The sequence below is a fragment of the Lepidothrix coronata genome, unplaced genomic scaffold (genome assembly GCF_001604755.1).
Source record: "Lepidothrix coronata isolate B3197 unplaced genomic scaffold, Lepidothrix_coronata-1.0 Scaffold1, whole genome shotgun sequence".
NCBI classification, from domain to species: domain Eukaryota; kingdom Metazoa; phylum Chordata; class Aves; order Passeriformes; family Pipridae; genus Lepidothrix; species Lepidothrix coronata.
In genome coordinates, this window is record NW_016690181.1 from 1252246 (window position 1) to 1279110 (window position 26865).

Consider the following 26865-nt stretch of genomic DNA (forward strand, 5'->3'; position numbering starts at 1 on the left):
AGTTTTCTCTCCAGTTGTTTTCACTAATTTATTTCAATTATTTCTTTTGTAAAGATATACTAAAAATTTATTTCTTCAATTATGGCATAAATACGTGGATAAGTACGTGAGTTACTACAAATAGCAATATAAATCATATTCTTTGACATTTATTTCCTCAGATCTAAAGACATGACTGCTATGATTTTGAGCAACTCATTCCTAATCAAATCCATAGAAGTTATGCACTTCATACCACTGAAAATTTGACCCATGACTACTTACCATGGTGCAGATATCATACTGAGGGCCAGAGTATAAAAGCTAGTCATTTTAGCATTCACTTTAACCAGATACCCCTGGAAGAATACTCGGTAGTGATTCTCAACAGCAGAAAGAGAGTTGGAAGGAATAAGGATTGTAACTCGCTTCGTTTTTACTTTATTTCACTTTCCAACTTGAGAAAGAGCAGTTAAAATATTTCATTAAAATGCACCAGACAATAATTATATCCTGTCAGAAGCACTGCTATGCTTAAACATATTCAGAAATCATCAATTAAAGCTTAGAAGCTGATAGAAAAATAGTGTCTGTCTCTTTTCACAGACACAAAAGATGTTTTTGCTACTGTTCTACCTGGATTAACTCAGCTGCATTAAGCACAACAGTATTTATGTTGCCAGTTCCTGGAGTGGAGGCTCACATGGTCTCCTAGGAGGTGCTGACAAACAGCTCTGCAGAATGAAAAAGAAAGACCTTAAGGGTCCGGTGGGGAGCAAGCTGCACTTGAGTCGTCAAGAGCAGAACACTCAGTTTGCTCTCACATTTGCTATTCCCAGAAATCTGTCCTGCAGAGGACAAACAGCAGCAGGTGCGAATGACTGACTAAGCACAGGGAATTTAGTAATGTTATGTTGGCAAAAATCATGACTATCCCTTTCTGTTTCCTATGAGTTAATTTACCAATGTTTTTAGAAAATAGCCCTTTATCTTACTGAAAGAAATTAAGTAAACTATGTCCTTTTATATTCAGAAACCCAACTGATGGCATGTTCAGTTTTGACTCAAAGCAGACTGGTTTTAAAATAACGTAGTTTACAAATGTAGCAAATGGAAAGGGCAAACAAACTGTAGAGCAATGGCAGCCTGTGAAAAGGGATGCCTAGTATGGAAAGGCCTGAGGGAACGGGCAGGATGTAGTGGATGTAGAACTCAGGATGTCTCCTAGTTTTGCAAGGGAAGCAAGCATCAGGACAAACCAGTTCTGTTTGCAGAGATGGTGTGAAAAGGAAGCAAGGGAACATTAGGCTGGCATTGTAACAGAATGGGAGAAAAGCATGAAGTGGGATGGCTAAATGTAGAATTAATTCCATTATTATTAAACTGCTCCATAAATGCCAAGCTCAAATCTCAGCCAGATACTAAAAACTGATCAAGACAGTACTAAAACATGTGTAATGGAAGTTAAACCTTGGCAGGAGCTGGAAGATGTGGAGGAGTATAGCTGCTTCCCTGGGCTGGTTTTGATCAATGACACTCAATCATCAATGCCAATTCTTTCCTAATAAAAGACTTTTTTTTTTTAAGTAGTACTTGCAGATAGAGGGGAGCAATAACATATAAAATGTTTCCGTGTGAGTATAGCTGCTATCCTAAGCCAGTACTGCAGTTAATGTGGACCTGTGCATTTTCGAAATCCAAGTTTCAAAGCCAGCTGTGGGACAGCCTTCTGCACTGCCATGTCACTGTCTTCTACTATTGCACAACTGACTGGCACAACCTACTCAAACCTTACCTCCAGTGACTGAACTGTTCAGCGAGCCTGTTGTTCACTTTCCAGTACAGACCAGCTCATTTTGTGTTGTCATAAGGACTGGAAAAGGGAAGTGTCTGTAATCACACAGAGTGGCTCCTTCTGTGTTTGTTTTCACAAGGCAGCTTGCAGGCAGAACTCTGGTGATAACCTCTGCATCTGGCATATCTACTGATGCCGCTTGTCAAACTGGCCCAGATCTCTTCTCAAGTGCTCCAGTCTCTGAATAATAGGATTTCCAAATACTTACATTAAGCCCTGTGCCAATGAGCCCCAATTTCACCCCCTCAATTCATTTTTTAGTGCAAGTGAAGGCAGAACTGAAGCTTACTGCCTAACTAAGGCTAGCCTGGAGCAAATGGTATTTAGCTTATTTCCCCAAAGATACAATCCTAGTGATATTGCTTTTGCTGAATAGAAGAGCTATCCAAGTTTAAATTAGTGCTTTAAAAGAAAAATTGTAGGAAATGTTAGTTTGGGGAGTGTCAGTGGAAAAAATATTTGTTGACTTGATTGGATTCAAGTGAATGTTTTAAGTTCTCCCAGTTTATTTCTCCTCAACCACTCAATGAATTGCTTCTCTGAAGAACTTGTGTCTCAGTTGATACAAATCTCCCAGTCAGCATCAACACTCAGGGCTAAGTTTCCCAGTGTCAGCGCAGAGGTCTTCGTATCATATGTGAAAACCACTTCCTTTTCTTTCCCACCTGAACAGGACAAGAGAGTTTACTATTTGATTTATGAAGAACTCTTCTGAAACACAGTTACATATGACTCTCTCCAGTTTTTAATTCTGACTGACCCTGCCACTGGTGGAAAGAATCGATTAAAACAGAAATGGAAGACAAATCTGCCCAGAATACACATAAGAATGCAGCAGAACTGGAAAATAATTATTTCTCTTTTTCTGATCTTTCAAACTATGGTATGTCAAACTGTGGTACTATTAAAGGATTTTTCAGAAAAAAATAACCCTTGTTTCTGCATAGGTTTCCCTCCAGACACCCCTGACAGGTAGAGGCAGAAAGTCCATTTCTCCATGACTCCCAAAGTGAAGGGACATGCCTCAAAATCAAACAGAAATTAGAAGCTCTTTCTTGTAGATGCCACTGCCTATCCATGAGATCCCTCACAACTTCTACAGAGCCCCACATAAGTAAGAACTCCAGGGCTTTTGAATAAGCAAGAAATCTGGTTTTGTCTGCAAGTTTCCTGTTCTAGACTAGGCAGGTTTACAGATCTGAGCAAATGGGCCTTCATTTGAAATGCTATCTCTGGTCGTGTTCCGTGCAGGGCAACATTGTCTGAACTTGTTAATTCCAAACCACTTTTACTGATATATCTATTGCCTTACAAAGCCAGTGTGCTTCAGTTCTGCATGTAATAATAGCTGCTGGCTCCTTTCACTAAATTCTGTCCTTGATACCAAAAAAGTAGCAAAGAAAACTAAACAAAGAGGCTTTGTATGCTGTAACACTTCCATTATAGAGCTGCCAGTTTGACATCTCTAGTGAATGGCCGCAGAGCAACAGGATTTCAAAGAACTGTAGTAAAATAGAAGTCAGTTCATTACCCTTGGAACTGGCTGTCACAAAAGTGGGTTGCTTTCCAAATCCCAGAACTATCACCCGCTCAACCACACATGAGGTTTGGTATTGTCCACTTTCATCAGCGCAGCTGAAAAAAGAAAATTATTTTATATACATTAGTTTTTGGCCAACAGTAGAGGTTCAGTATCATACAGAGAAAGTACTACTTTGGTCTCATCCTGAAAGTTCCCTATACTGGTTTCCTTTCCTCTATTTACCTTTCTCCTAAAAACAAGTAAAACTTCCTCCCACTGTCACCTAATTTTTCACCACATATCAGATTTAACAAATATAGAAGAAAAAGTTTGAGAAAGTATTTTATGGTAAAAAGTATGGCTTTGACTACTAGGAAAGTTCTGGATTTTCACAAAACAGTACTTAAAACTCCTAGGAAAAAATGTAAAGCTAATTTTTAACACTTTTTCAAGTAAGATGTTTCAATCTGAGGCAAAATTATCTTTCACTTTGTAACTAATTTAATTTTTATTAAAAAGCTCAAAAAAAATCAAAATGAAACTTTTTGCAGTGAACAAATGTTGTATCATTCGTCTGAAAATTACTTTTTTCCAACTTCTAGATTTGCTAGCAATTTAGCAAAATTTTTCTTTCCCATGCTGTATTTTTTAAGATCTTCAGATTGAATATTCCTGATCAAGAGATTTGAATTATACTTTAAAATTATCCAAACTAGACTACAGTTTTGCTCTGTGTTATATTTTTAGCTTTAGGACCACTGCCTGCTTACATTTGAACCCTGAAGGACTAAAGAATGTCTGCAGAATCACCATTTATGCACTGCATAGCCCCATTGGCACCATACTTCAATAGTTATAGTGATGCATCTAGCATCTTGTTTCTTACAAGCAGCTAAGGATCCTTTTGGCTTTTAGGTTTTGCCACACAGCCTTTGCAGGTTGTATCTGCTTGTGCCTCCTTTTAAGTGCTTTTCTTCATGCCAATATACATGGTGAAATTTGTGGATTACTTTTGGAGAATACAATGGCATGTGTTTGTGGTGCCCAGACAGAAACATTGAATATCTCAAGTTGGAAGTGACATATAAGATTCAAGCCCAACTCCCTGCTCCTTCTGAGACTACCTAAAATTAAATCATATGAATAAGAGCATCATCCAGATGTGTCTTGAACTGTGATAGGCTTAATGCCTTGACCACTTCCCTGGGAAATATGTTCCAGTAACCAACCACTCTCTCAGTGCAGATTATGTTAGAAAAATACACCTTAGAACAAAAACCACTCCTACTTGCAAATGTCCTGGTTTACCTTCTTTTGTCTCTCTGATGGGCTTTACCCTTTCTAATGACTTTCTTTGTACTTGAGTAAATCTGCAGAATCTCTAATCTGCCTAGACTGAAACAATATGACTAGACTGAAACAATATGAGACAACTCAGTATTTCATGTGTTGCTGCCCCTAGACTTACGCAGAACATTGTTTATCTCTGCAGTTTTATGACAGATTCTGCACACTCTGGGACTTCACTAAGAAGTAGATGACACTAATACTGCTACATTTGCAAGAATGCCTCATGAACTAGAAAAGACATTTACAGTGACAATGTATGGGTGGCTTTTGTCCACAACTGCTGTTACCTGGAAGTGAGAATGTTCTTGTGGAAAGTAAATTTCCGATATAGGAACTGCTTCTTGTGGAGGTACTGAAATGAATGTCCATCATCTACATAGAGCTCACCTATGGCACAGGCCTGTGAAACACATCAGATGGAGCACAAATTAACAGCAGTTTCTAGTGCTGAACAATGAAACTAAAAATGTCTCACTATATGTTACGTTTCATATTGAAGATGTGTGTTTATTTTTCTTTAGCAACTTGTATCCCTGGAAGGCTCAGGCAGTCCAACTCTGAGAGTGCTGGACATCTTGGTTTTGTAAATGGATGCCGGTGTCAGGTGTCACCTCATTTATTAGAAAAGACAGTTGCAGGAAGCTCTCTCTCTATGTCCAAGAGGAAGCTTGTGGCCTGCTCAATCTCTGCTCCTTCCTCCAAGGGACTCGATGAGGGCTGAGAAAGGTTAGAAAAATGTTCTGCCTCTGCTATACTCAGACAGCCTCACTTTGAAGGAAGAGTGCAGGAGAGGTGGAAGTCCCCTCAAATTGCAGAAGTGGACATACAGATGTAGATACCATTGTGCTGATCAAATAGGCAGTAAGGGCCTACAAAGGTCAGATGGAGTAGAAGACATCTTTGTAAAAAGGGAACACTATCTCAAAGTACCTCTGTGTCCAAGGCCACATGGAGTTCATAAGAAATATCTATCATCCATTCAGTGGATTTCCCAGCTGCGGTCTTCAGAGGTATCACAGTGCCCCCCCGTTGGAACACAGGAAGCTGAGAAAAACAAAGCCGGGGTAGAAAGGTTCATATACTCTGATCATATAATTTTAACATGGATCAGGAATAGCTGAAGTTTGCTCTTATCAAAATTTAGAAGTGAACTTCTACCACAAATATATAAAGACAATGGTTCAATTAACAATGGGAATAGTAGTAACTTTCTGTATGTGTATAAGCAAAATAATTTTGCTTGGAAGAGTCACCCTTACATCACTTCACTTTACTACCAGGACACAGTAGTGTTCTATCTAGCAATAAAGGAGATGGGACTTTTCGAAAACAGCTATTTTAGGTTACATTTCTACAAAGAAATTGAAATGTCACTTTTCTGATTATGATTATTGACAAAATAAAAGCTAAGGTGTTTTTTCTGCTCAAAGGAAGTAGCATTTTAAAACAAAAACATACATTCTCTAGTGTTACTGGGATCTTCAGAGTGCCTGCATCTTCCATTCGTTTAAATTTTCTGAAATCATACCAAATCTAGAAAAAATGAAGAAATAATGAGCATGACATCTATGGCAAGATTTGTTCCCTCTGCAGATGCAGTTACTCTCCTGCTTAACCTGTCACTATTCCCAACAACCTATTTGATGTGCAAGAGGAAACATTCACTTTTCAATTAAATGACCTTTTGGATGGAAAGAATCAATTCTCATTCCTGAAGCACAAAGATAATCTGATCTTTTCTACAGTTTGCATAATATCTTGTATGTCTTAAAGCATCTGGAACTGCAAAACAATGAAACACTTTTTTTTTAATCTAATTTCTGAAAAAGTATATTTATATTGAAGTGAAAATTAACAACAAAGTTGCTAATAACAGGTGACAAAAAAGAGCTGCACCTGAACTTCCCACACACTCTTGCCAGCAGGTTTAACTGCTTTTAGTGTGCAAGCAGTCAATTCCCACAGAGATCTTGATAAAAATATTTTTCTTGTTTGGAGAGCCTAGTCTGTTTTTCTCCCTACACTGAGAAGAATTCTACATGTCCTCAGGTGCCCTAGTGGAGTCACGAGGCTCTGCATGGTGTCACACACCCCTTTGTTGTTTACCCTCTAGAGTCTCCGGCTTTCCCTTAGGAACTATTTTCCCCAAATTATTTCCCTTCCTCCGCCTCCCAGCTGCTGTAGTGTTAACACTCTTTGTAGGAGTGGACGACTGTGCCATCCTGTGGATAAATACTTTTACTTCAGAGAGGAACTGATCTCTGTATATGTCAATCTTTGTTACACATGTCCCAGGCTACTGAGACTTGTATTTCCTTGTTAAAATTTTCCCTCCCCACAGCTTCCCTCTGATTTCCTTATGACCTTTCTTCAAAGTTCCCTTTTTTCCACATAAAAAGTGAAGTTTAACCCAAAAAGAAATACATGAAAAAAGGAAATTGACAATTTAGTGAAGCTGTTTTATGGTGTTCAGTGAGAAGCAGCAAGCCTTGAGGGAACATTTAAATTATAGGGAATCTGAGATTTGTGCAGCAGCTCTTGGAAAAGCAAGAAAGTAAATTTCCTGTGAGCCAAGCATGCAAGGTATTGAGGTGGAAGGAAGGGTTCAGAATGGCTCAGGATGGCTGGCCAGGACTTGGCGTGGCAGCAGTGCTCAGCAGTTACAAGATGGGGAGCTGGAAGGTTCCTGCATAAAATACTTCTTTGGGCAGAACAGCTGAGCAGTTCATATTCATCCTTACCTCCTCTGACCCTGGAAGCAGAACACTCACTGTCTTGGCCTCTTTCTCTGTGACTGGATGCACCAACAAAGCATTTCCTGGAAAAAACCCATGAACATGGCTGTGGTCCTCAAGGCTGCATCTTGCCAAAGCAGAAACTGTGTGCTCTGGGGTTTTCAGCCCCCCATAACCATTTTAAGAACTTGCTTGATCATGCCATATGCTTAGGTTCACTTTCTACTGGAAAAAATGGCATGTGTAAGGAGCTGATGGCTACCTGACTTCAGCAACCAGCCATACTGGAGTGAAAAACAATCATGTTTGGGTGGTAGTTGTTTGCTACTGCCATTTTTGAATAGACTATGGTCTTAGTGAACTTTCATGTTTCAGGTCAAACCCAACAATGTTTTTTCAAAGTGACTTGTGAGATAAAACTCAATTTCTGCATCTCATATGACCCCTAATTTCAAAGTGCTGTTAAAACCAAGTCCTTTAAAGAGGTCTCAAGTTCTATATTCAATTACAATATAATTTTTTAAAGTCTTGGGCAGAATTTTTGTGTTTTCTTTCTGTTATGCATACTTTACCACCTCAAAACTATTTAAGTCAAATTCCAGAGAATAAGACACCTGCTTACCCAGCATGTACTCATACTCCACGTCAAAAGTTTCTGTTTTTCCTGGAAACTCTACCCAGAGAGGCCTGTAGAAAGAAAGATAGTGGAATTCAGTTACTTTTTCCTCTCCAGTCAGCCCATTCAAGTCCTTCTGGCATTTTCAGGCTCCATTTTCTCCCTCTCTTTCCAAGGTACAGTTACCAAGAACTGAAGATAGGGTAAGGTTCTCTTCTGTGCCAGGTGACTCGAAGTACCCCTTTGAGTCACTGATAAAGAATCCCCAGTACAATATGGCTTATGACACTCCAATATACCTATGACTTCATCTCCTGCAGCCTCATTTTCTTCCCTCCTGCCTTCTTCCTTACAAACTTGCACTACTTCTACCTTCCTTCTAGCAAAGGAGAGATGAATGAGCCTTTCTGATACAGTGTACCAGCAATGCTGGCAGCTGATGAGCTAGTCCCTGCAGCATAGTTCTTCCTGTTCTCAACAGCTCACTGCTGCTTCTATAGCAAGTCTCCTCCCGGTCACACCTGAAAAACCTGCACCAGAAGTTAATTTTCAGTCTTTCTCAAAAACAGGAGTTGTATATTTAAAGTTTGAGAGATTATGACAATGATAGCTCATTGAGAGACAGGGTCTGGGTTTCTTTACACAAAAAGCCTGGCTCACCTTCTTACTCATAGGCATCCACTTGTTCACTGCAGCCCTGCTCCTCATGTGCTTGCTAATGAGACACATTTTCCACTCTGCTTGTCTTAGTGAGAAAAATATCATGTTTCCTCTCTAATTCTGTACCTACTGCACCAAATTTAACACAATAGAAGTGTTATTTAATATTGTGGGCAATTCACATGTCAACAAAAGCTTCACTTCAAGAAAGACAGAAACCCACTGTCTATATCAGTGTGTACAACAGGTGCATCTTGGCCTATATATGTGCAAATCATATTCAAAACCCAAATCACTCAACCGTTCCCAAAAACACCGTTATGTTTTTAAAACTTAGGAGATGTATCTGTATAACAATACGTAAAGGTAAATGTGGTGCGAAAGAACAGTTCTAGGGCAACCTCGAAGACACAGAAATCAATATCAGGGAGATTACTGACATTCATCTCTTGTTGAAAGAATTGCTGGATTCAGTTCCATTGAGGCACACTCTTAGAGGTTAGAGAGCAGCAGAATAAAAATTTATTTTCTAATTTCATTTCTGTTCTATATTATTAGAATAATGTTTCTCTGCTAAGAGAAACATTAGAAGGGATACTGCAGACATAAATTATAAACTGATTAATGTGATGTAAGCTTTTAGAACAATAACGATTAAGCAGTAACAAGTATTTTCATAAGGGGCAAAATGGCATTTACATATTTAGGTCAGCAAGTTCACAGTCCATTAAGCACTGTTTTATGTACTGGTTGGACTACTACATAATGTTCTTTATCATGACGGGAAGTTTGAAGTCTACAGTATTTTAAAAACATGTTTAAAACTGTGAAGTGTTTATTGAATTAGTGTGTTCCAGGTGTCATTTGGAAAAAAAAGCAAAACATATAATTTTCCTCTGAGAACCCTAGCAAAGCTTGCAAAATGCATGAAAATAGAATTCACTATTATTATAATTTTTGTGTGTGTCTTTGTAATTTTTTAATATTCAGATAAGCAATCACAAAAGTAAGAGAGGCTAATTTAACTTTCCTTCTCCAAGTAACTTCCTGAAGATAATCACTAAATCTCCTGACTTATGTTCTTACCTCATAACTGGTTCAGCCGCTGTGTGTGCCCGATAGAACAGTGTGTATAAGTAAGGCAGGAGGACGTAGCGCTCTCTAATGGCTTTCCTGATGATCTGGGTGTTCTTCTCCCCAAAGAGCCACGGTTCTCGCCGTTTGCTCTCCATGTTAGAATGACCTCTGAAGAAGGGCTGGTAGGCTCCAGCCTGATACCAGCGAACAAGTAATTCTGGTTCTGGATCTCCAATAAACCCTCCCACATCAGCTAGATATTGCGCAGACAAATAAAAATACACATTTTTGGAAATAATTCTGAAAAATGTGAAACTCTCCTCTAACAAACATTTTAAGTGTATAAATCCATGCATTTCACAGTGTGCTCGCTGTTCTGGTCGGTGTAACAAGTTATCCTTTAAAAAAAATCTCAAGAGAGCTTTTGAAGGCTGAGTACCTTTCTCAGTGACAGAGGACTGTCACAATGATGCTACAGAACACCACCTGAGGACTGCTGCTCCAGATGGACACGAACATCATGTAAGAGCTAGCAGAGAAATGATGATGACAGCCAGGTTTCAAGCTTCTGAAACCAGACTGATCTGTGAAACTGTCTGGAAATGCACTGGACTGTTGAGCTTTCCACCATCTGTGTTGAAGTCTACGTTGGGAATACAAGCTTGGTGACACCACTTATGCTTAGTGAGAAACACATTACCTCCACAGAAAGAAATCCCTGCCAAGCTGATGGTAAGAAGCATTGGAATGGATATTTTCAAGTAACTCCACTCTGCTGTGTTGTCTCCAGTCCACACTGCCCCTGGAAATACCCAGTATCAGCATTATGCAGGAAAACCAAGCGTATACTTCAATTTATGCTTGCAGTTAGGGAAAGAAGACAAGAATAGACATGAACCACTCGTGAACTGCTGTACATTGGAACCTTTTTTTTCTTTATACATACATGTTCCTGAAATATGCAGTAAAAAGCAGGCAGTGGTTTGCCACAGGACACAGGTTGTTATTCTGCCTTTAACTTGTACATGCTTTGCTAGCCTTTCCTGATTTTTTTAATCACTTGCACTCTTATGAGCTCACCATGTAAGTATTTCTAAGACAATTTCTCTCCTCTCTAGACTCTTATCCATCAAACTTAATAGAACAAAGCAGCAATGAAGGCATTCAGCTAGTCCTTACCATACTTCTGTGATCCAGCAAAGAAGGATCGTGTGAGGACAAATGGCCTCTCTTTTCCTGAAGAACGTCTGATGAGTCCTTCTGCAGTTGCCATTTGCTGAAAATCATGAATATAAAAGCCAGGAAGATGGACTCTTTAATTAGGGTATTTTCTAGACTGCCTCTTTAGCCCTTCCAAATGAGAAAAATTAAAAACCCACAAATAATACCTATTATTAAAGCAACAAATTCTTATTAGAATATAATTGAATGAAAAATTATTAATATTGTGTAGTCACAGTTGATGTAATTTACATTGTTATGGTAGAAAGGCACAGATGTCACATTTTCTTGTGACCAATCACATAGTTTATTCCAAATATTGCAATATCCAGCACAGCAGAATCCTTGATGAAGGCTACAGAATACCTAGTACTGTGTAAAGTACCACATTAGACATACTCCATGGGAGTGACTGCTGTTTGTGTCTCCAGATACTCTACCTGGTAGAATCCATAGAGGTTGTGTACTTCCCGATGCTCCCAGTTATTGTAGTGTACAGCATCTTTCTGCATTGTTAGTTCTGCCCCTTTGAAGACTGAAGGCTCATTCATGTCATTCCATACAAAGAGGATATTAGTGGATCCCTGTAACACAGGGCTGCAATTAGGTCATGACAGAGCCATTGCTGTGACTTAGTGTGTTTATCTCTATTGGGTGTCAGACCAGTCTGGGGTGTGACTAGAAACAGCAGCAGTAAAGCAAGGCATGGTAATTACACTTCTGAGGTCACTTGAAAGCTGCCAGTTGTTCATCTCATCTCTGTTGGAGGCCCTTCTGGTCAGGGTAGCAGCCTGCAAGCCCAATTGACTTTTGCAATTCTTACAAACTCAGTAGGCACTGGCTATTTCTGCCTTCTGGTGAGGGAAAAGAGGCAGGGAAAAGAGAAGTATTAAACAGATATGAGGAAAAATCAGAGAAGGCCAGAGGTGAAAAACTGGAGAGGAAAAGCAGCCTGGGAAATATGTACCATGCATGTCTACTAAGAGAGTGGTTTCAACAACTCTACTGCAACCCAGAACTTTGGGGCAGGGTGGGGGAACTGGAGGTGTCCAGCAGTGGTTGCTCAGACACTTTCAGCACTAGGCAGGACGGTCAGAATAAAGTGACTATGAGCTATGAGAGAGCACTTCTACATTGATCTTTGTGTGCTATCACGGTAATAAAAGCTGAAATAGCAGCAGCTGGATTAGATTATGCAGCAGGTGATTCTTAAAGTGCCTGAAGTTTGGCCCTTCTACTGCTGCAACTAAGTGAGCACGTCCATGGATTTCAACTGTCTTAGTTTAGACAAGTCCATGGAGAAAATCCTTCTATGGTGCTTCAGCTTATCAAGATATTTTCCTCTACATTACAATAATACAGCTGCAAAAGCCAACAATTTGCTTAGCCAGTATCTTCTTTTTCTTCTCCATTTTCAGGCTTTCTGGGATATGTAGATCAGAGCAAATAAATACAAACCTTGTATGTTTTGAAGGCAAATTGATCTGCATACCATTTTCGCACTTCAGGATTGGTGAAATCCAGGTAGCAAGAGGAACCTGTGGATATGGGAGATCCCAATTATTTACCTGATTTTAAGAGCATTGTCTTTGCACCTAAATACAGTGGCCTAAAGCTACAATGCTTTTCACCAGCAGCAATAATGTAGTCACTATTGTTTCTGAAATAAAAGCTCAAGAGCAAATTCCAGGCTGACTTGGAACTCAATACACCCCTTGCCCTATCAAGACATGTAGATTCTGGAGGTCTGAAGTTCAGCACCCTTTAAGGATGACTGCTAACAGTCTGAAACATGCTCAGATATGAACAGGAAGCCAGGGAAAGACAACATCCCTGGTATTTTGAACTCAAACAGGAAAGCGTCACTGAGAAGCTGAATAACTACATCGTGCCATGCTACCAGAAGTTGTAACATGTCCTTGAATTTTCCCATAATTGCTCCTTTGCCAGGACTGTGAGCTTCCTGTCTGTAAAGAAGTGGGACAACCCGCTTTGCCTCTACCCAGTGAGATCTCCTTAAGAAAAATAACATGTCAAATCACTATATTATGATTGAATCAAAGCTTCAGTACCAGGACTTCACTTAATTTCATCCAGCTTACATAAGCTGTGCTCACTGCAACAGATCAGACTGCATTTCTGTATCCAAGACAAATTTCGAAGAGGAATGGCTGTTCTCATAAACAAATCCAATTTTTTTAGTTCTAGGCACTGGTTCTATCTGCAGTTTCAATAGATGTAACAGAGGATGTTATACAGCTGAGGCAATTAGAATATGACTATATCAAAGAAACCACAAAGTATTTGAAATTATTAATATTTACAAAAAATGCAAGGAATGTAAGACTTTAATTCTGCTTCCATGGATACCAATTAAAGTATTCTGCAAAATTTTTAAAATAAACAGCTAAAATATGGAGACAGAGTGGTTTTTTACCTGACCAACAGATGCCCTCAAAATCTTGCCCATTTCTGTCTTTCACAAAATATCCCTTGTCTTTTGCCTGTGAATACAGGGTATATGTGGGATCAACCTTAATGTGTGGATCTACAATGACGACAAGCTGACAGGATAAGAAAATAAAATCATCATTAGGATCAATTGTGCTTAATAAAACAGTAAGAGTTCACTTCTGATAAAAGGCAGAGAATGATTTCACCTCAGGTAAAAAAGAGAGCTGTGCCACTAATTTTAAAAAGCAGTTACCAGTTCTTGTATATACTGTGCTAGACTTACATATAGGAGCTGAATTTATAAGGAGGGCATGAACTCATGCTTACCTCTCTGAAATAAAGGACAAACCCCATTGTTTCAGGTAAAAGCAAGTATCCCAACCCCTAAAAACACTGTGGTTTTTTCACTGCTGTATTCTGTGAATGGGAAAATATCTGCCTTATATGTTCATGTGCCTGCTTAAAATCATATGCCTTAAGATGTTTAAATATATTTCAGTTTGTGTAGGATACAACAGCAACACATACTGTATTTTGTAGTTATTTTCTGCTGCCTTTAACTGCTTTGCTGTATAGCTGACAAAGTACTATAAATCCAACCAAGAGATTATAAAACTTAAATGCTATTTCAACACTTCCCCATTCATTGACTTTTGGTGAAATTAAGCAATTCTACAACTTTAGGATATTGTCTACATTTTAATACCTCTATATTATAAGGAAAATATTTTAGCTGTAAAAGCAGAAACACAAAGCAAAGCTGAAGCAAGCACAGCAACTACCAACAGTGAAAGCTCATGTTAGGAAGAAAAATTTTCTGCTGTGTCCATCACAGCACTGAACTGCTTCTGTAAGACAGAGCTTCACATGAGTCAAACTTAGCCTGACAGTCAGGATACACAACAAACTACAAAATAAAATGGCATGAAGAACTGAATTAAACATGATAGCTTGCATGCTGTAAGCATCACCTGACAGCAACAGAGTCTAATTTACTCTGTTGTTGTTAAGCTGTTTTCAATATCTGAAGTACTTAGGTTAAAGCTAGATTGGGTAGACTCACACTACAGAGAAATATTTTCTTTCATCCTGCTATGTTTTTACCTTGCGTTTTTTCTTCTTCAGATGTTCTTGCATCTTTCTGGGGTTCTGGAATTTCTTTTTGTCCCAAGTAAAATACCTCTTGCCATCTGTGTGCTCTATGTCCAGCCATATCACATCATAAGGAATGTCATGTGCATCAAAGCCAGCATCTACTGCCTTGACATCTTGCTCATCCTCATAATTCCACCTGCACTGATGGTAGCCCAGAGAAAAAAGGGGGGGCAGGGCTTGAGTGCCTAGGAAGAGTATATGAATGAAGATAAAACTGTTAAAGTCCTTCAAGAATTTATCTAGAGACTCTAGAAAAAGTTAACATGATTAATATGTGTCTCTCTGGAGCTAGGGAATGCTGGCCTAAGTTCTTCATACCAAAGTGACTAACTCTTGAAATAATGAGCATTACAATGAGCTCAACAGTCAGAAAGAGCAAAGGGCTGTAATGATAAAATGAGAGTGAGAAGGAACTTGCTGTTCCATGATGCTGAACTGTTATTCCAGTAACCAATATAATTTTATTCTTTATCTTTTTCTAATAAATAATATTCCAGATTAGTTTATCTGTCATTAATGCAAACAATTACACAATTTAATCAGTACAATGCAATTTCTGTGACTACTTGAGTAGTGTAAATAGGTCCACAGGTGCTACAGTACAAGGACAACCACTGGAACTGAAATTGTTAGAAATTTTTAAAATTAGCAAACACGTCTGTGCAGCAAAGAAACAGTGCTAACAGACTAAGGAACTACCAGGAATATTTAGGTACTTTAATTCTCTTTAGTACACAAAGAATGCTGCTTTCATAAAATGTTAGTCCCCTTTTCTCCATTTTTTTTACTCTCTTCCTGAGGCTCTTGTTTCTTTCCTTTCCCATATATGCATGGGGATGTATTTCCTTCCCTAAGGGGCACCCTGGACACTTACCTATCTTATTTCTCTAGTGTCAAGGACACATTACTTCATAACTTCAGTCTTCTCACATTATAAGGTGGCCTGTCTTAATGGTGACTGGCAGTTTTAGCCCCCTGTATCTCCCCTCTTCTTCTAAGGGTGCAGTTTCAGATAGCAGTAATTATGCTGGCTTCTCAATTAGGGCCAAGTTTGACCAGCTGCAAGTGCTAGGGAAAACAAGGACGGAAGCCAGTCTTCACAAAGTACCAGCCTTTGCTCTACACACTGCAGCCTGGGAACAACTGCACGCAATGGGCTAGGTAAATATTAACCTGCTCTTGGGTACAGCATGTTCCTCAGAGAATCTCCCAGGTAAACGTGCCAGACTGACTCCAATTACGTGAGTTAGTACCTGTCAGTTGTGCAAACTGCTTGAAGATATCAAAGGCAGTGGGTCCCATCAGCAGGAAAACATCAATGATTCCGCTTTCTGACATCCAGCGTACATCAGTTAGAGGCACTGCTCTCTGCTTAGCAGTCTCTGCAGCAGATCTAGATGACATGTGCTTTGAAGGAAACCAAGGTAAAACTGAATCTCTCTCTGCCAAACTTTTATTCAATGAAGGAGCAAAGACGGAAATACACAAAATTCACTAACACATACCTGGCAGGTATTAGAAATACACACTGAATGTTTCTTACATATGCTTCACAAATCCTTTACCTTGCATACTGCTTATACAAAGTAGAGCAATAGTTAATGAAGAAAAATGGGTAATGAGGGGTAAAATAATTAAAACTTTTTTGTAATTACAGACTATGCATTTTCTGTTGGATCTTTCAGTAATATCTATATCATAAGTAAAAAAGAAAATTAATAATTTTAACCACATAATGCAGTGCTGGAACAAAGCAAGATTTTCCTTTTCCTCATTGTTTCAATTTTAACAGAATTCATGTTTGTGTTTCAAGAGTTTGAGTGAATTTCTTTGCCAAACATTCTATGTTTCTTGAAGGTCAATTACATTCCACAGAATGAGACTGCTTAGCAGAAATGTGTGCCAATTCCAAGAATTTAAAAACTTTGAGAAATTCCTTAGATACAAGAGATTTTCAAGATTTTTGTCCACCTTTTCTTCTGCCTGCTACATACACCTGTGTAGATCTTTTCTGCATATTTCCTCTTTGCCTCCTCCCGTAGATACAAGATCTATAACTCATCTCTTTGTTCTTTTCAGCGGCTTAATACAACAAATTTAGTACCAGGGAGAACAGGAGGAAGAGACTGACAATTCTTCATTAGGGAGCAAAAGATAAATCTCCAATAATGTTGTTACATTCCTGTACTGAAGTGCCCTGTACTTCCTGCCCTGAAGTGTTTTCTTTTGTTATTAAATTCTGAAGAAAGTGAATAATTCTCACCTCAGCTACTGCCTTTGTACTAATATCCACCAGTGTTTCTGAAGAGTTCAGCCAGAAGATCCCTGAAGTTCTGTTAGGCTTGTGTGCTAAGAGAAGGGGCACTGAACCATAAATGCCTATTTTATCATGTATCTTGTGGCCGAAGATATCCAAATTATAAAGCCGGTAGGCATCACCATCACTAGGACAAACAAACAGATGTATTTATTACGTGTAAGCATCCTGCAGCAGGCCAATTTTAACTCTACTGCCATTCCACTAAACTCGGTGAATACTTGGTAAGCACTCTGTATTGTGCCTTTTGTTTGGCATCCAGAGCCGAAATATGGGCAGCCTAGATTACTGCTTCTTTGCTTTGGTCCTCGCTATCCGAATCAAACAAGATCTTTGCTGCCAGTGAGACTGTTTGCTCTAAATCCTAAAATATGATTTCTGAACTCTCTCATCAAGTTGCTCTTTTAGGAGTTCTGCTAAAACATGACTGATCCTGAAGTCCAGAAAAAACTGAATGGAAAACCGAGGGACAACAGAAGAGGCCATTTATGAAATTGCAGAGCGGAAAGGGAAAGCTGAACAACTTACTCTACATGGATAGTGGTTTGCTGTATAATTAATCTAAAATATACACTATATGATATACATGTCTCAAGCTGTCTCAAGCTGTTGTCTGCATTAAAGTATTAAGACAATGTTATAGCTCTCCTCTACAAAAAAACTCCAACTGCACTCATTAGCAATCTGGCACCTTTACCTGGTGTTTTTGAGAAGAAGTGTTTCTGCATGTTGTGGTATTCCATAAACGTGATCATATCCATGTAAAGAGAAGTCCATGCCTACAGAACTGGGACCTGTGGAAATAACATTAAAGAGAAGAACATTGAGTGCCATGCTCAGGCTTATCTGAAAGCAACAGAGCAGAGCAACCTAACTGGATAAAACAACTGAAAGTTTCAATACTTAACTCTTTCATACTTCTTTTCAACTTCACTTCCATTATTACTTTTGTTTCACAGAGGTAATGCCTTAAATAGACTTTATTGTATTTATTTTGGTTTTGAACTTCTTAAGATAAAATGAATCACTTTAACAGAACCTCCCCCCCAAACAAATCCACATAATCATGGGCCACTTCTTTATTCTGCAGTGAAAGGCTTAAAATTATCTCCTGTTTCTATCCCAGTACATAAAAGCCAAACTTTGCAGCACAGTGGACTTCAGAGTCTGAGCTGCCTGTTTCCCACCGCTCTTCTCTTCAGCCTCAGCCAGCAGAGTAGCATGCACAAGAGTCCCTACCAGTGGTATCATCTTGTCACAATACTAAATCCAGGGCAACTTTTGGCAGGTGACCAGAGATCCTGTAGACTGACAAGCAGTGGCTTCAGGATCAGAACCTGACCACATGGACTTTATTCCTCCAACACAGAAAAAACCATGATGCTGGCCTAATACATCAGATACAGCATGAACAACAGAGACAACAGCTTCCTGCCCTCTCTGTCTTGATTGTGAACTGAAGAAGTTTCTGTCACCAAAAGGAATCGCTTTCAGACCCCCCTCTCCCTACTGCAGCTGCTGGGTAGTGCTGGTTGCTATAGAACTCTGAATGATAGTGGTAATGAACAAAGCTAACTAATTTAATTAATACAGAATACGAGACAGACAGCAGATGGTCATACATTTTGGTAATTGATAATTTAAATTGTATTTGAGCTACTGCTCTCCTGTGTATGTAACCTACTTATCTCTTAGGATTGCTCAGTATTTCCTTTTGTAGTCCTCACTTAAAAAGAGTTTCTTTGTGCCAATTATTAATGCTTAGATATCATGATTTCTGATATGTCATGAGAATAAACTACAGGTGAAATCAATCTTATGTACTAAGAAAAGAACATACAAAGAAAATAATGTATTATATACATATACACTCAGACAACACAGATAGTGTTACACTGTGTCAGAAATGGCACAGTGAGTTGATAAAACAGATCACATTGACTGTGTTCCCTCTTGAACAGAAATCTAATGAATATTTGCAGTACTTTTATCAAATTTGTTACCCATCACTGTTTTCTGATTAAAACAAAGTTAAGACAACTGAAAAGCAGGAGCAAGTGAGACACTGATAAATTTTAAGCAGATAAACAGAAAGCAGACAGACTAATGAACACAGGTTTTTATACAAAGCAGTAAAGCTGTTTTCAGAACTACACTGAGGCTTACCATGAGCTTTGATGTCTAAGAAATTGCCAAATTTCTCTCGCCAGAGACCTAGATCCTCTTGTTTTTCCTGCACAAACAGAAACAGCTAAGCCTAGCAAATGCAACTGCTCACATCGTGTATTTCTAAGAAAAGTATGTTTTTTCACGAGGCTTATACATTGTTAACTGCTTTTTTGACAATTATGGTTAATACAAATAAATCCAAACCACATTTAGATTCTGCTGCAGCAATTTACACTGCCAAACTGACGTGCACGTGTTGCACATACGGCATCTGCTACAGCATAAAAGTAATACCCGAGGTCTTGGATAGAATCATAGAACGATAGAATAGGCCATTTTGGAAGAAGCTCCAAAAGATCACCTGGTCCACCATTTAATGGGAAAGGGAGCCTAGATGAGATTATCTAGCACTCTGTCCAAATAAATCTTGAAAACCAGAAGTGATGGGGACTATACCATGTCCCCGGGGAGGTTTTTCCAGTGAGTAATTATTCTCACTGTACAAATGGGTTTCTTCTGGATGCTGAATATGTTTATGAAATGCAAAACTTCGTGGATAGAACCAAACAAGAAAATCCATACAAACAGAAACCAATCTACTCCTCCAAACAGTTCAGTAGGTCAGACAACAAAAAAAACTCTCCAGACACCTGGGAGTCCTGTGCATGTAACTGATAGTTTTAGCCTCCTTGTGTCCTGTCATTCATTGTCCTAGCACTTCCACTTTTTTTAGCGTGTTTCTTAGTTTTCTTTTCTACATTCATCCCAGAATAAGCGTGGCCTCTTGCAGCTGTGTGACTGCCTTGGCAGAGCTCAGAGCTTAGACATAAATAAGCTGAAGGCACATAGCTCTTGCCATTTACGACAGGATAGCAGAATAAGCAGCCATCTGCTCTACGGAAGGCTAAAATTATATCCCAGACATAACTCAGCCTCTTCAGAAAAGTGCAATGTGCCTCTATGCACTGCCAGGACCTGGTATTTTTTCAGAGAGAATCTTACTTCTGTATTAAGCCTGAACATATGTGGAGGTGTAGTTTTTGACTGTTCTTTTGAAACTCTCTTTGCAAGGAACAGGGAATTTGAAAATGACCGACTATCACCACAAAACTCCCTTTTACATATCTACTCCAGATCAAATAAGAGAACATAAGAGAAAGAAATTATTAATAAAAAGGCTACGGAAAAAAACATTTTTGTGCTAGATCTACCTGAGTGATGCCTTACACAGACTTGGTAAAACACATAAATTTTCACTGAACTAAGAATTTGCAAAATATCTCAATAGGTATACCAGGTCCTTTTTGGATTTCACTGGAAAGTGGTTAGACTATATTTGTAAATGTAGTACCAGGTGAAATGAAAATGTGATTTTAATTCCTTTTTTTACAAAACATTCATGCTGCGATTGCAGTAAGCATGAGTTACCTTAAAGTAATCACTTGCTGCCTCCTCACTTTGTGCTGTAGGTTTTCTAGTGAACACAAATACACAGAAATAATCAGTTTATTGTCAATATAAGCAAGGATTTCAAACAGAAAACTCGAATAGTACTATGCATTGCTTTATACATTATCTAAGAGTTTTGGTGCTTGACTATTCTGAAAATTGATTTCATAGCTGAGAACTTTAACTTGCGAACAATTTTAGCATTCAATGCCTTAAAATGACCTTCACTCAATATTCGAGTTAGGTTGACTTCTTGGCCTTTCATGTTTATTTCTATCTCTATAAGCACTTTACCGACCCAGAAGATCCTCACTTCTTTATCATTCTGGTTTTGAAATAATGCTCTACAGGAGATACACTTGCTATGCTCTTTTTCTAGTCATGACATGTCCTGCACTGTGGTTTCTCATCCTTCCGGCACTTTGCAGTGTGATTGACCTGTCAAATCTTGCAGCTACATGGCACATTGTAAGTTGAACAAAACTTGACTTCAAGAGCTTATAAAGTGAATAAAACTTACCTAAAGAGTAAGTTTAGTGATAAAAAAGATGAAACTAATAACCTCATCATACTACTATCACTCATTCTCAAGAAATACAAGGGGTACCAGGATACTTTAGTGTTTGTTTTACAGAATTGGCTATTAAATGAGGTTAGCATTTTGCAAATGGCTGCTGCAAGGGATTAAAACAGTCTGCAGCTACTCGATCTGGAATTTGTTTGTTAAAACTTCATATACTTACTAAACTTACAAAGTAAAAGAGAACACAGAATTTAATGCATAAGAGCTTTCAGGAACTGCAATTCCATAGAATTGTTTATTTTCAGCTACAGCACAAGCAGCACATATGATGATGCAATAGACAGATACTGTACCTATCACTGGGAGGTGGTTGTAGGTGCTCAAAATATAACAACCCATTGGAATTCATGCTCATAACAGTCTCACCCTTGGACTGCAGCTCAACTTGGAAGGGGTCTGCTGTGACTTGAAGTTTGTAGTCCCCATTAACACTTGACAGTGCCAGAATACCTGCCTCCTTGTGGGATACGAAGAGTCTGGCAAATGAAAAGCAACAACCGCAACATGTGAATCCACTGTAACTAAATAACAATTTGAAACAAAAGATGGACTAAGAATATCCGCATGCATTACACAAACCTCAAGGCTAATGTTGAGGCAAAGAATGCCTGAAATACATGCTGTGCTCTGGGTTCACTGCATAGTGCAACACGTGGCTACAGAACTGCTGTGAAAACTATCCAGAGCTTGCATTCCTGTCACATTAACATATAATGCCTTAGGTAAAAACAATACATTGTAACAGGTAGGCTATTTTCTGATTGGGTCAAATAGCCTCAGGTTTCTTTTGTGTATGACAAAACTTCCTCCTATGTATTTAACATGAATTTTTGAAAGTAAATTAACCACATGCATTTTTAATTCTTGTAACAACTTTGTATTGTAGAGAGACAACTGTACTTTGCGTAAATGAGGGACAAAGAAAAACACTTGCAAATGAAGCTGTGTAAGTTACTAAGGTGCTAAATCATCTTCCCATCACTTACCTCTGGGTGGTAGGTTCCTTTATAAGAACATCAGGAACTTTGTATCTTTCTCTGAGAGGTGAAGCCTCATCAATTTTAAGTCTGAAAATATTGCCTTCTATTTCATAAATTTCTACTTGTAGAAGAACCTGGGAGTAAACAAACAAATAAACTGTTAGTGATAAAAAATATCAACTTATTTTTAACACAATATCACCAAACACTTACTGTCTGGAAAAAAACGAACCTGCCTGCTTTCTGATTTAATGTTCTTTAGCACTGTTGAGTAAAAATCATTATCCATATGAATTTACACCAGCTAAATCTACTTCACCCCTTCGAAGAAGCAATGTTTTTTAAGCAAACTCTTTATCTTCAACTTACAAAGTGCATATAGCTGCAGTTTGCAGCTCTCTCCCCACAGCAACATGGAAAACAGCCAACAGTGTACACTAATCTCAAGGTTAGTACAATTTCACTACTATGCTGTCAATGTAAGAGTGGTACAATCCTGAGATGTGGACTTTTTGCAAAAACATCAGTGCTCTGTCTTCACTAGTATGCACAGTGCTGACACTGATCAACTGTGTCAGAAAGACACCTAAAGAAAATGTGCTAATAATGCCCTACTCAATGTAATTTGCTATTTTTTAGTTCAGGGATCTGGGAAGTCACCCTATTCTAGAAAAATTACTTACTTTTCTTCCATAGAGGATCCTGACACCACAAGTCTGATTTTTTCTGTTTTGGTTTTTTTTTTTTTTCTCCTTAATGTCTCCTCCTTTGAGACACAAAACTGGCTGAAGAATTTTAGCCTGATATCTTTTCCCACTATGTGGAAGCCAATCAATCCTGCTCTCTTCAAAGGCGTGAAAGCATGCAAGAGCCATAAAACCAGAAGAAAAGTAGGCAAGACAGAAAAGATTCATTTGGAATTCCAGGCACTGCTTCCTAGGAAATACTTTACATTATGCTATCTTTGTATAAACCCCCAGATAGTCTAGGAAGCCACAGAATCTTCAGTCTTTCATATTCCTTAAAATCTAGACAAAAAATAGGCTCCTTTTTCTGTGCTGACTGAAAAGAAGGTTAGGATTAACAAGAGAAACAGAAAACACCTTTATGAAAAGTATCTACATAGTGTGATGGTTAGAGCATGGAAGTGACTTGTAGTTTCAAACTCTCATAATCTGAGCATGGGTTAGGTTGTCTGTTCCCTGGGTAAATGTGCCAGCTGCTATGCCATTAAATTAGAGAAATAGAAGACCCTCATCTTCCTGTTTGTCATCTTAAATGCAAAGATGACTTCTTTTTTCCAAAAAACTGCCTTTGAGCAAACACAGGAATACAAAGGCATGGCTAGGAGGTCCTGGAACATATGTCCTCTTATTCCATTACAGAAAAAGAATTTATTATTTCAAAATAGTGGAGAAAACTCTGAATTGAAACCATTTTTCAGCTAAAAAGACTTCTATTCACATTTTTCATAAAGCTATTAATTTTTTTTTAAGTTCCTTCAAATACCTCTTTCTCTTGCACAGCCTCAAGCTGTCAAATAAATATTGACCAGTAAGGACATATTTAGGCTTATAGTTTGCATTATATCTTAAATATCTATCACTGAAGAATCTTAAAATCTGCAAATATTATCAGTCTTGTTGATAATATTTACTGCTCTTTCTGTAAGCACCCTCTTATGCAAGGTGGGATCTCACCTTAGTCTCCTCATGAATAATTTGGAATTTGACATTCTCATCACTTAATGTGACTGAATCCAACAATGCTTGATACGAGGATTTTCCAGGACATAACAGTTTCTGACGCCTGTCAAGACAGAAAATTATTTTTGGTCTCTCTAATTCTTGTAGTTTATATCACAGAGAGGGACATAGTACTGGTAGAAATGTTTACTTAATAATTTTGTCTTGATTTTTTTCAAATACAGTTATCAACACTTCAAGTCAAATTGGAAAAAAAGAAATATAGTTCTGAGCAGACATAAATGTTTATGAATGAGATGTTAGAGGGGATTGGTCACCCATCACCACTCTATAGCTTTTTTTTTAAACAACAGTAGTCTTAATTCAAGTGTCCAATTAAATTCTTAGCTCTACAGTTACTGTTCTTTCATTGATCCCAGAAATTTCAGCTCAATAATCTGTTTTTCATTTTCTGTCATATATCTCGGCAACCCCAATGAACAGCTTTTACATTCTGTGGTGATGAAGCAGTGTATGTTTGTAATTTGTAACCTCCTGAATACATACTGAGGAAATTGTTTCTCAACATGTCTGCTGACTACAGAGATTTGACTGTGGCTTTTGGCCCCAATAATGTTTTTAGGACAGAAACCCTGAAACAGAGGCTCTTTCAGCTGTAGAATGCTCCTTGCCGAGCCCAGGTTTTATGAACTATTTGAAGATAAGTGTCTTAGAGGCTACCTTAAAAAGAAGCTTCTTCAGTAGTAAAATGATTTCATTTCCTTGCAAACAGGAACACAAATGTGAGCAATCAGTTAAAGGATTTCTTTTAAAAGCAGAGCAAAGGCAGGATCTGATACCAATGTGTAGCAAACTCCTCCCGAGAAATTAGAGGTCTTATGTTAAATGGTGTCATTCTAGAAAGTTTTGGTGTGAAAGGAGTTGTGCTCGCACTGAAATTTTTTTTTGTTGTTTGTTTTCTGAACATAATTTCCTGCAGAACAGATAAGAATATCTGAGACTGTAACCCAGTACATCAGTGACTAATTGGTGTAACACTGGGAAATCATTCCTTTCAGTCAGGCAGCACAGGATAGAAGACAACGGAGGATGGGAGGTAAAAAAGGTCGAGGAGAGGTATCACAGTTAGAAATAGGATTAGAAAGATAACATAAGGTTAGCTTTAAGAGACTAGTGAACTAGAATTTAGATTTGACACTCAATTCTGGCCAATGTACTTGCTCAACAGGACTGTAATCATGTATGCTATTGTCACAGACTAATGGTTTCCATTGAGTGTTTCGCTGTTTTGAACTACAGATAGTCAAAAAACATCCACATCAAGAAAACAACCTGCATCTGAGTGGAACTATAGTAAAAATATTGCTGGAGCTTAGTCAGATGAGAGGACTGATTCTTTTGAATATTAAAAGAAGAAATTTTGGATGTAAGATTACACCTTTTAAATATGGTGATTACTGCTTGCTGATAGGTGAGTGGAATGCTCACTTTGAAAGATAAATCCTGAAAACAGCAGACTTGTTATGATTAAGAATCAATGTGTAACTACTTCCTGTATCTTTTAATATTACTAGTTTAAAAACAACCACCAGTCTACACTACAATTCTCCTTACCTGTAAAAAGCAATCTGGTTGCATTTCTTAAAGGTGCTTTTGTCCACAGCCTCATCTTGTACACTAGAAAGAGCAGATAAAGAGTTTATTTGTGTTCACCGAACACCTGCTGAATGATGAGATGTCAAGGTTCCTCTTCAAGACAGGTCAGGATTAAAGACAATGCAGAGAACTCTGATCCAACATAAAATGTGTTGAAATTTGAACTATTGTGTTGAGATATGGGAAGAACTTCTTTCACATTTAGTTCCATGCTGAACCATTTCCTTTTAAACTTTGAAAGTTTAAGAAATGATTGAATCCATGACTAATGGAGCTGAATTTCAGCATGACTGAATTCTTGGGGGTTTGCATTTTGAAGCCAGACCTCTCTCTGCAATCATTACAGTTAATTATTATGTTCCAGTAAAAAGAATGGAGAAATAGGCAGGACTGGCAGAAAGGAAGAAATCCTGCACACTCCTCTTCTACCTTTAGTGGGACCGACAAGGAAGGGGGGCTTCTGATGGTCCTGCTGACAGCACTGTGTTATCTCTAGGCTTGGGGTAGCTTTTAGATCTATTAGATAACACTAATTTTTTGGGTTGCCTGAAAAAAATGGGCTGCCAGTAGTGTCTATCATCAAAATACTTTCCAGATCATGCTAAATTCAGACACAGATGGAAGTGAATAAGTTATTAGTTTGGTAGATAAAGCACTGATGCTTATAGAATACTTACTAATTACATACATGCAACATAGAAAATTCAGGCGGCAGCCATTGAAACTCAGTCACAATTACAGATCCTGGATTATTACTGGAGATCTCACAGAACCCATATATTTAGACAATTTAGCCATTCCCATTTTTGCCTGAAGACACATACGTCCTTTCAGGTTTTGCTCCAGGTCCGTGGGACTTTGTTGCCGCATTTAAAACCCTGCAGCTCGCCTGCCTTCCAGCGGTGCAGCTGTCCCGCTCTGCGGCCCGGGGCGCGGGGAGGCTTTGCCCGGGCAGGGCGCCGGGGACAGCACCGCCACGGCCCCGCTCGCCCCGCCCCTCACCCCTGGCACACTTGCGGGAGCCGGGCCCGCTCTCCACAGAAACCAGGGAGCCAGTCTGGCAACACCGGAGGAGCGAGGAGAGGATCGGCCAAGGAGTCCCTACCAGGCAGCGTTACCTGACTTCCCCTGCCGTGGCCGCCTCCATGGCGGGGCTGCTCCGAGCGACCCCCGCGGAGAGAAGGGGTGACAGCCCACTGGCGGCGGCAGGGCGCGGGGGGCTGCCCGGCGGCAGGGGCTGCAGCCGGGGAGCACTGCGGGACCCGAACGCGACCCAGTTAGCGAGTGACACACGGAGGCGGTGACAGCCCGGGCCGAGTCGGGGAGCGGCTCCGCCCAGCGCCGCTCCCGCCGGCCCACGGCCGCCGCGTCCCCCCGCGAG

The 26865-nt window shown here is 39.1% G+C and overlaps 1 protein-coding gene across 1 annotated transcript; it reads right to left on the reverse strand.

Annotated features, from left to right (window-relative positions):
- Window positions 1–141: 141 nt before the first annotated feature.
- GANC (glucosidase alpha, neutral C) lies at window positions 142–26703 on the reverse strand. The gene is made up of 24 exons (XM_017809224.1): window positions 26603–26703; window positions 25443–25505; window positions 23823–23931; window positions 22129–22256; window positions 21436–21618; window positions 20539–20584; window positions 19108–19174; window positions 17639–17735; window positions 16888–17068; window positions 15878–16031; window positions 14574–14809; window positions 13453–13579; window positions 12474–12553; window positions 11456–11599; window positions 10974–11070; window positions 10495–10596; window positions 9804–10047; window positions 8064–8128; window positions 7448–7524; window positions 6165–6239; window positions 5637–5750; window positions 4994–5106; window positions 3366–3469; window positions 142–2499 (listed from the first exon to the last, which is right to left on the reverse strand). The coding sequence occupies exons 1-24, from the start codon at window positions 26629–26631 to the stop codon at window positions 2390–2392; spliced, it is 2745 nt and encodes a 914-aa protein (XP_017664713.1). The 5' UTR covers window positions 26632–26703; the 3' UTR covers window positions 142–2389.
- Window positions 26704–26865: the final 162 nt, after the last annotated feature.

Excerpts from the sequence above, each read along its gene's own strand:
- GANC (XM_017809224.1), bottom strand. The coding sequence starts at position 26,631 with ATGGAGGCGGCCACGGCAGGGGAAGTCAG. Across the intron at positions 7,525-8,063 it reads GGAGTATGAGTACATGCTGG|GAAATGCTTTGTTGGTGCAT; the intron begins GTAAGCAGGTGT and ends GGTTTTTTCCAG. Across the intron at positions 6,240-7,447 it reads TGCTTCCAGGGTCAGAGGAG|ATTTGGTATGATTTCAGAAA; the intron begins GTAAGGATGAAT and ends CATTTTTTCTAG.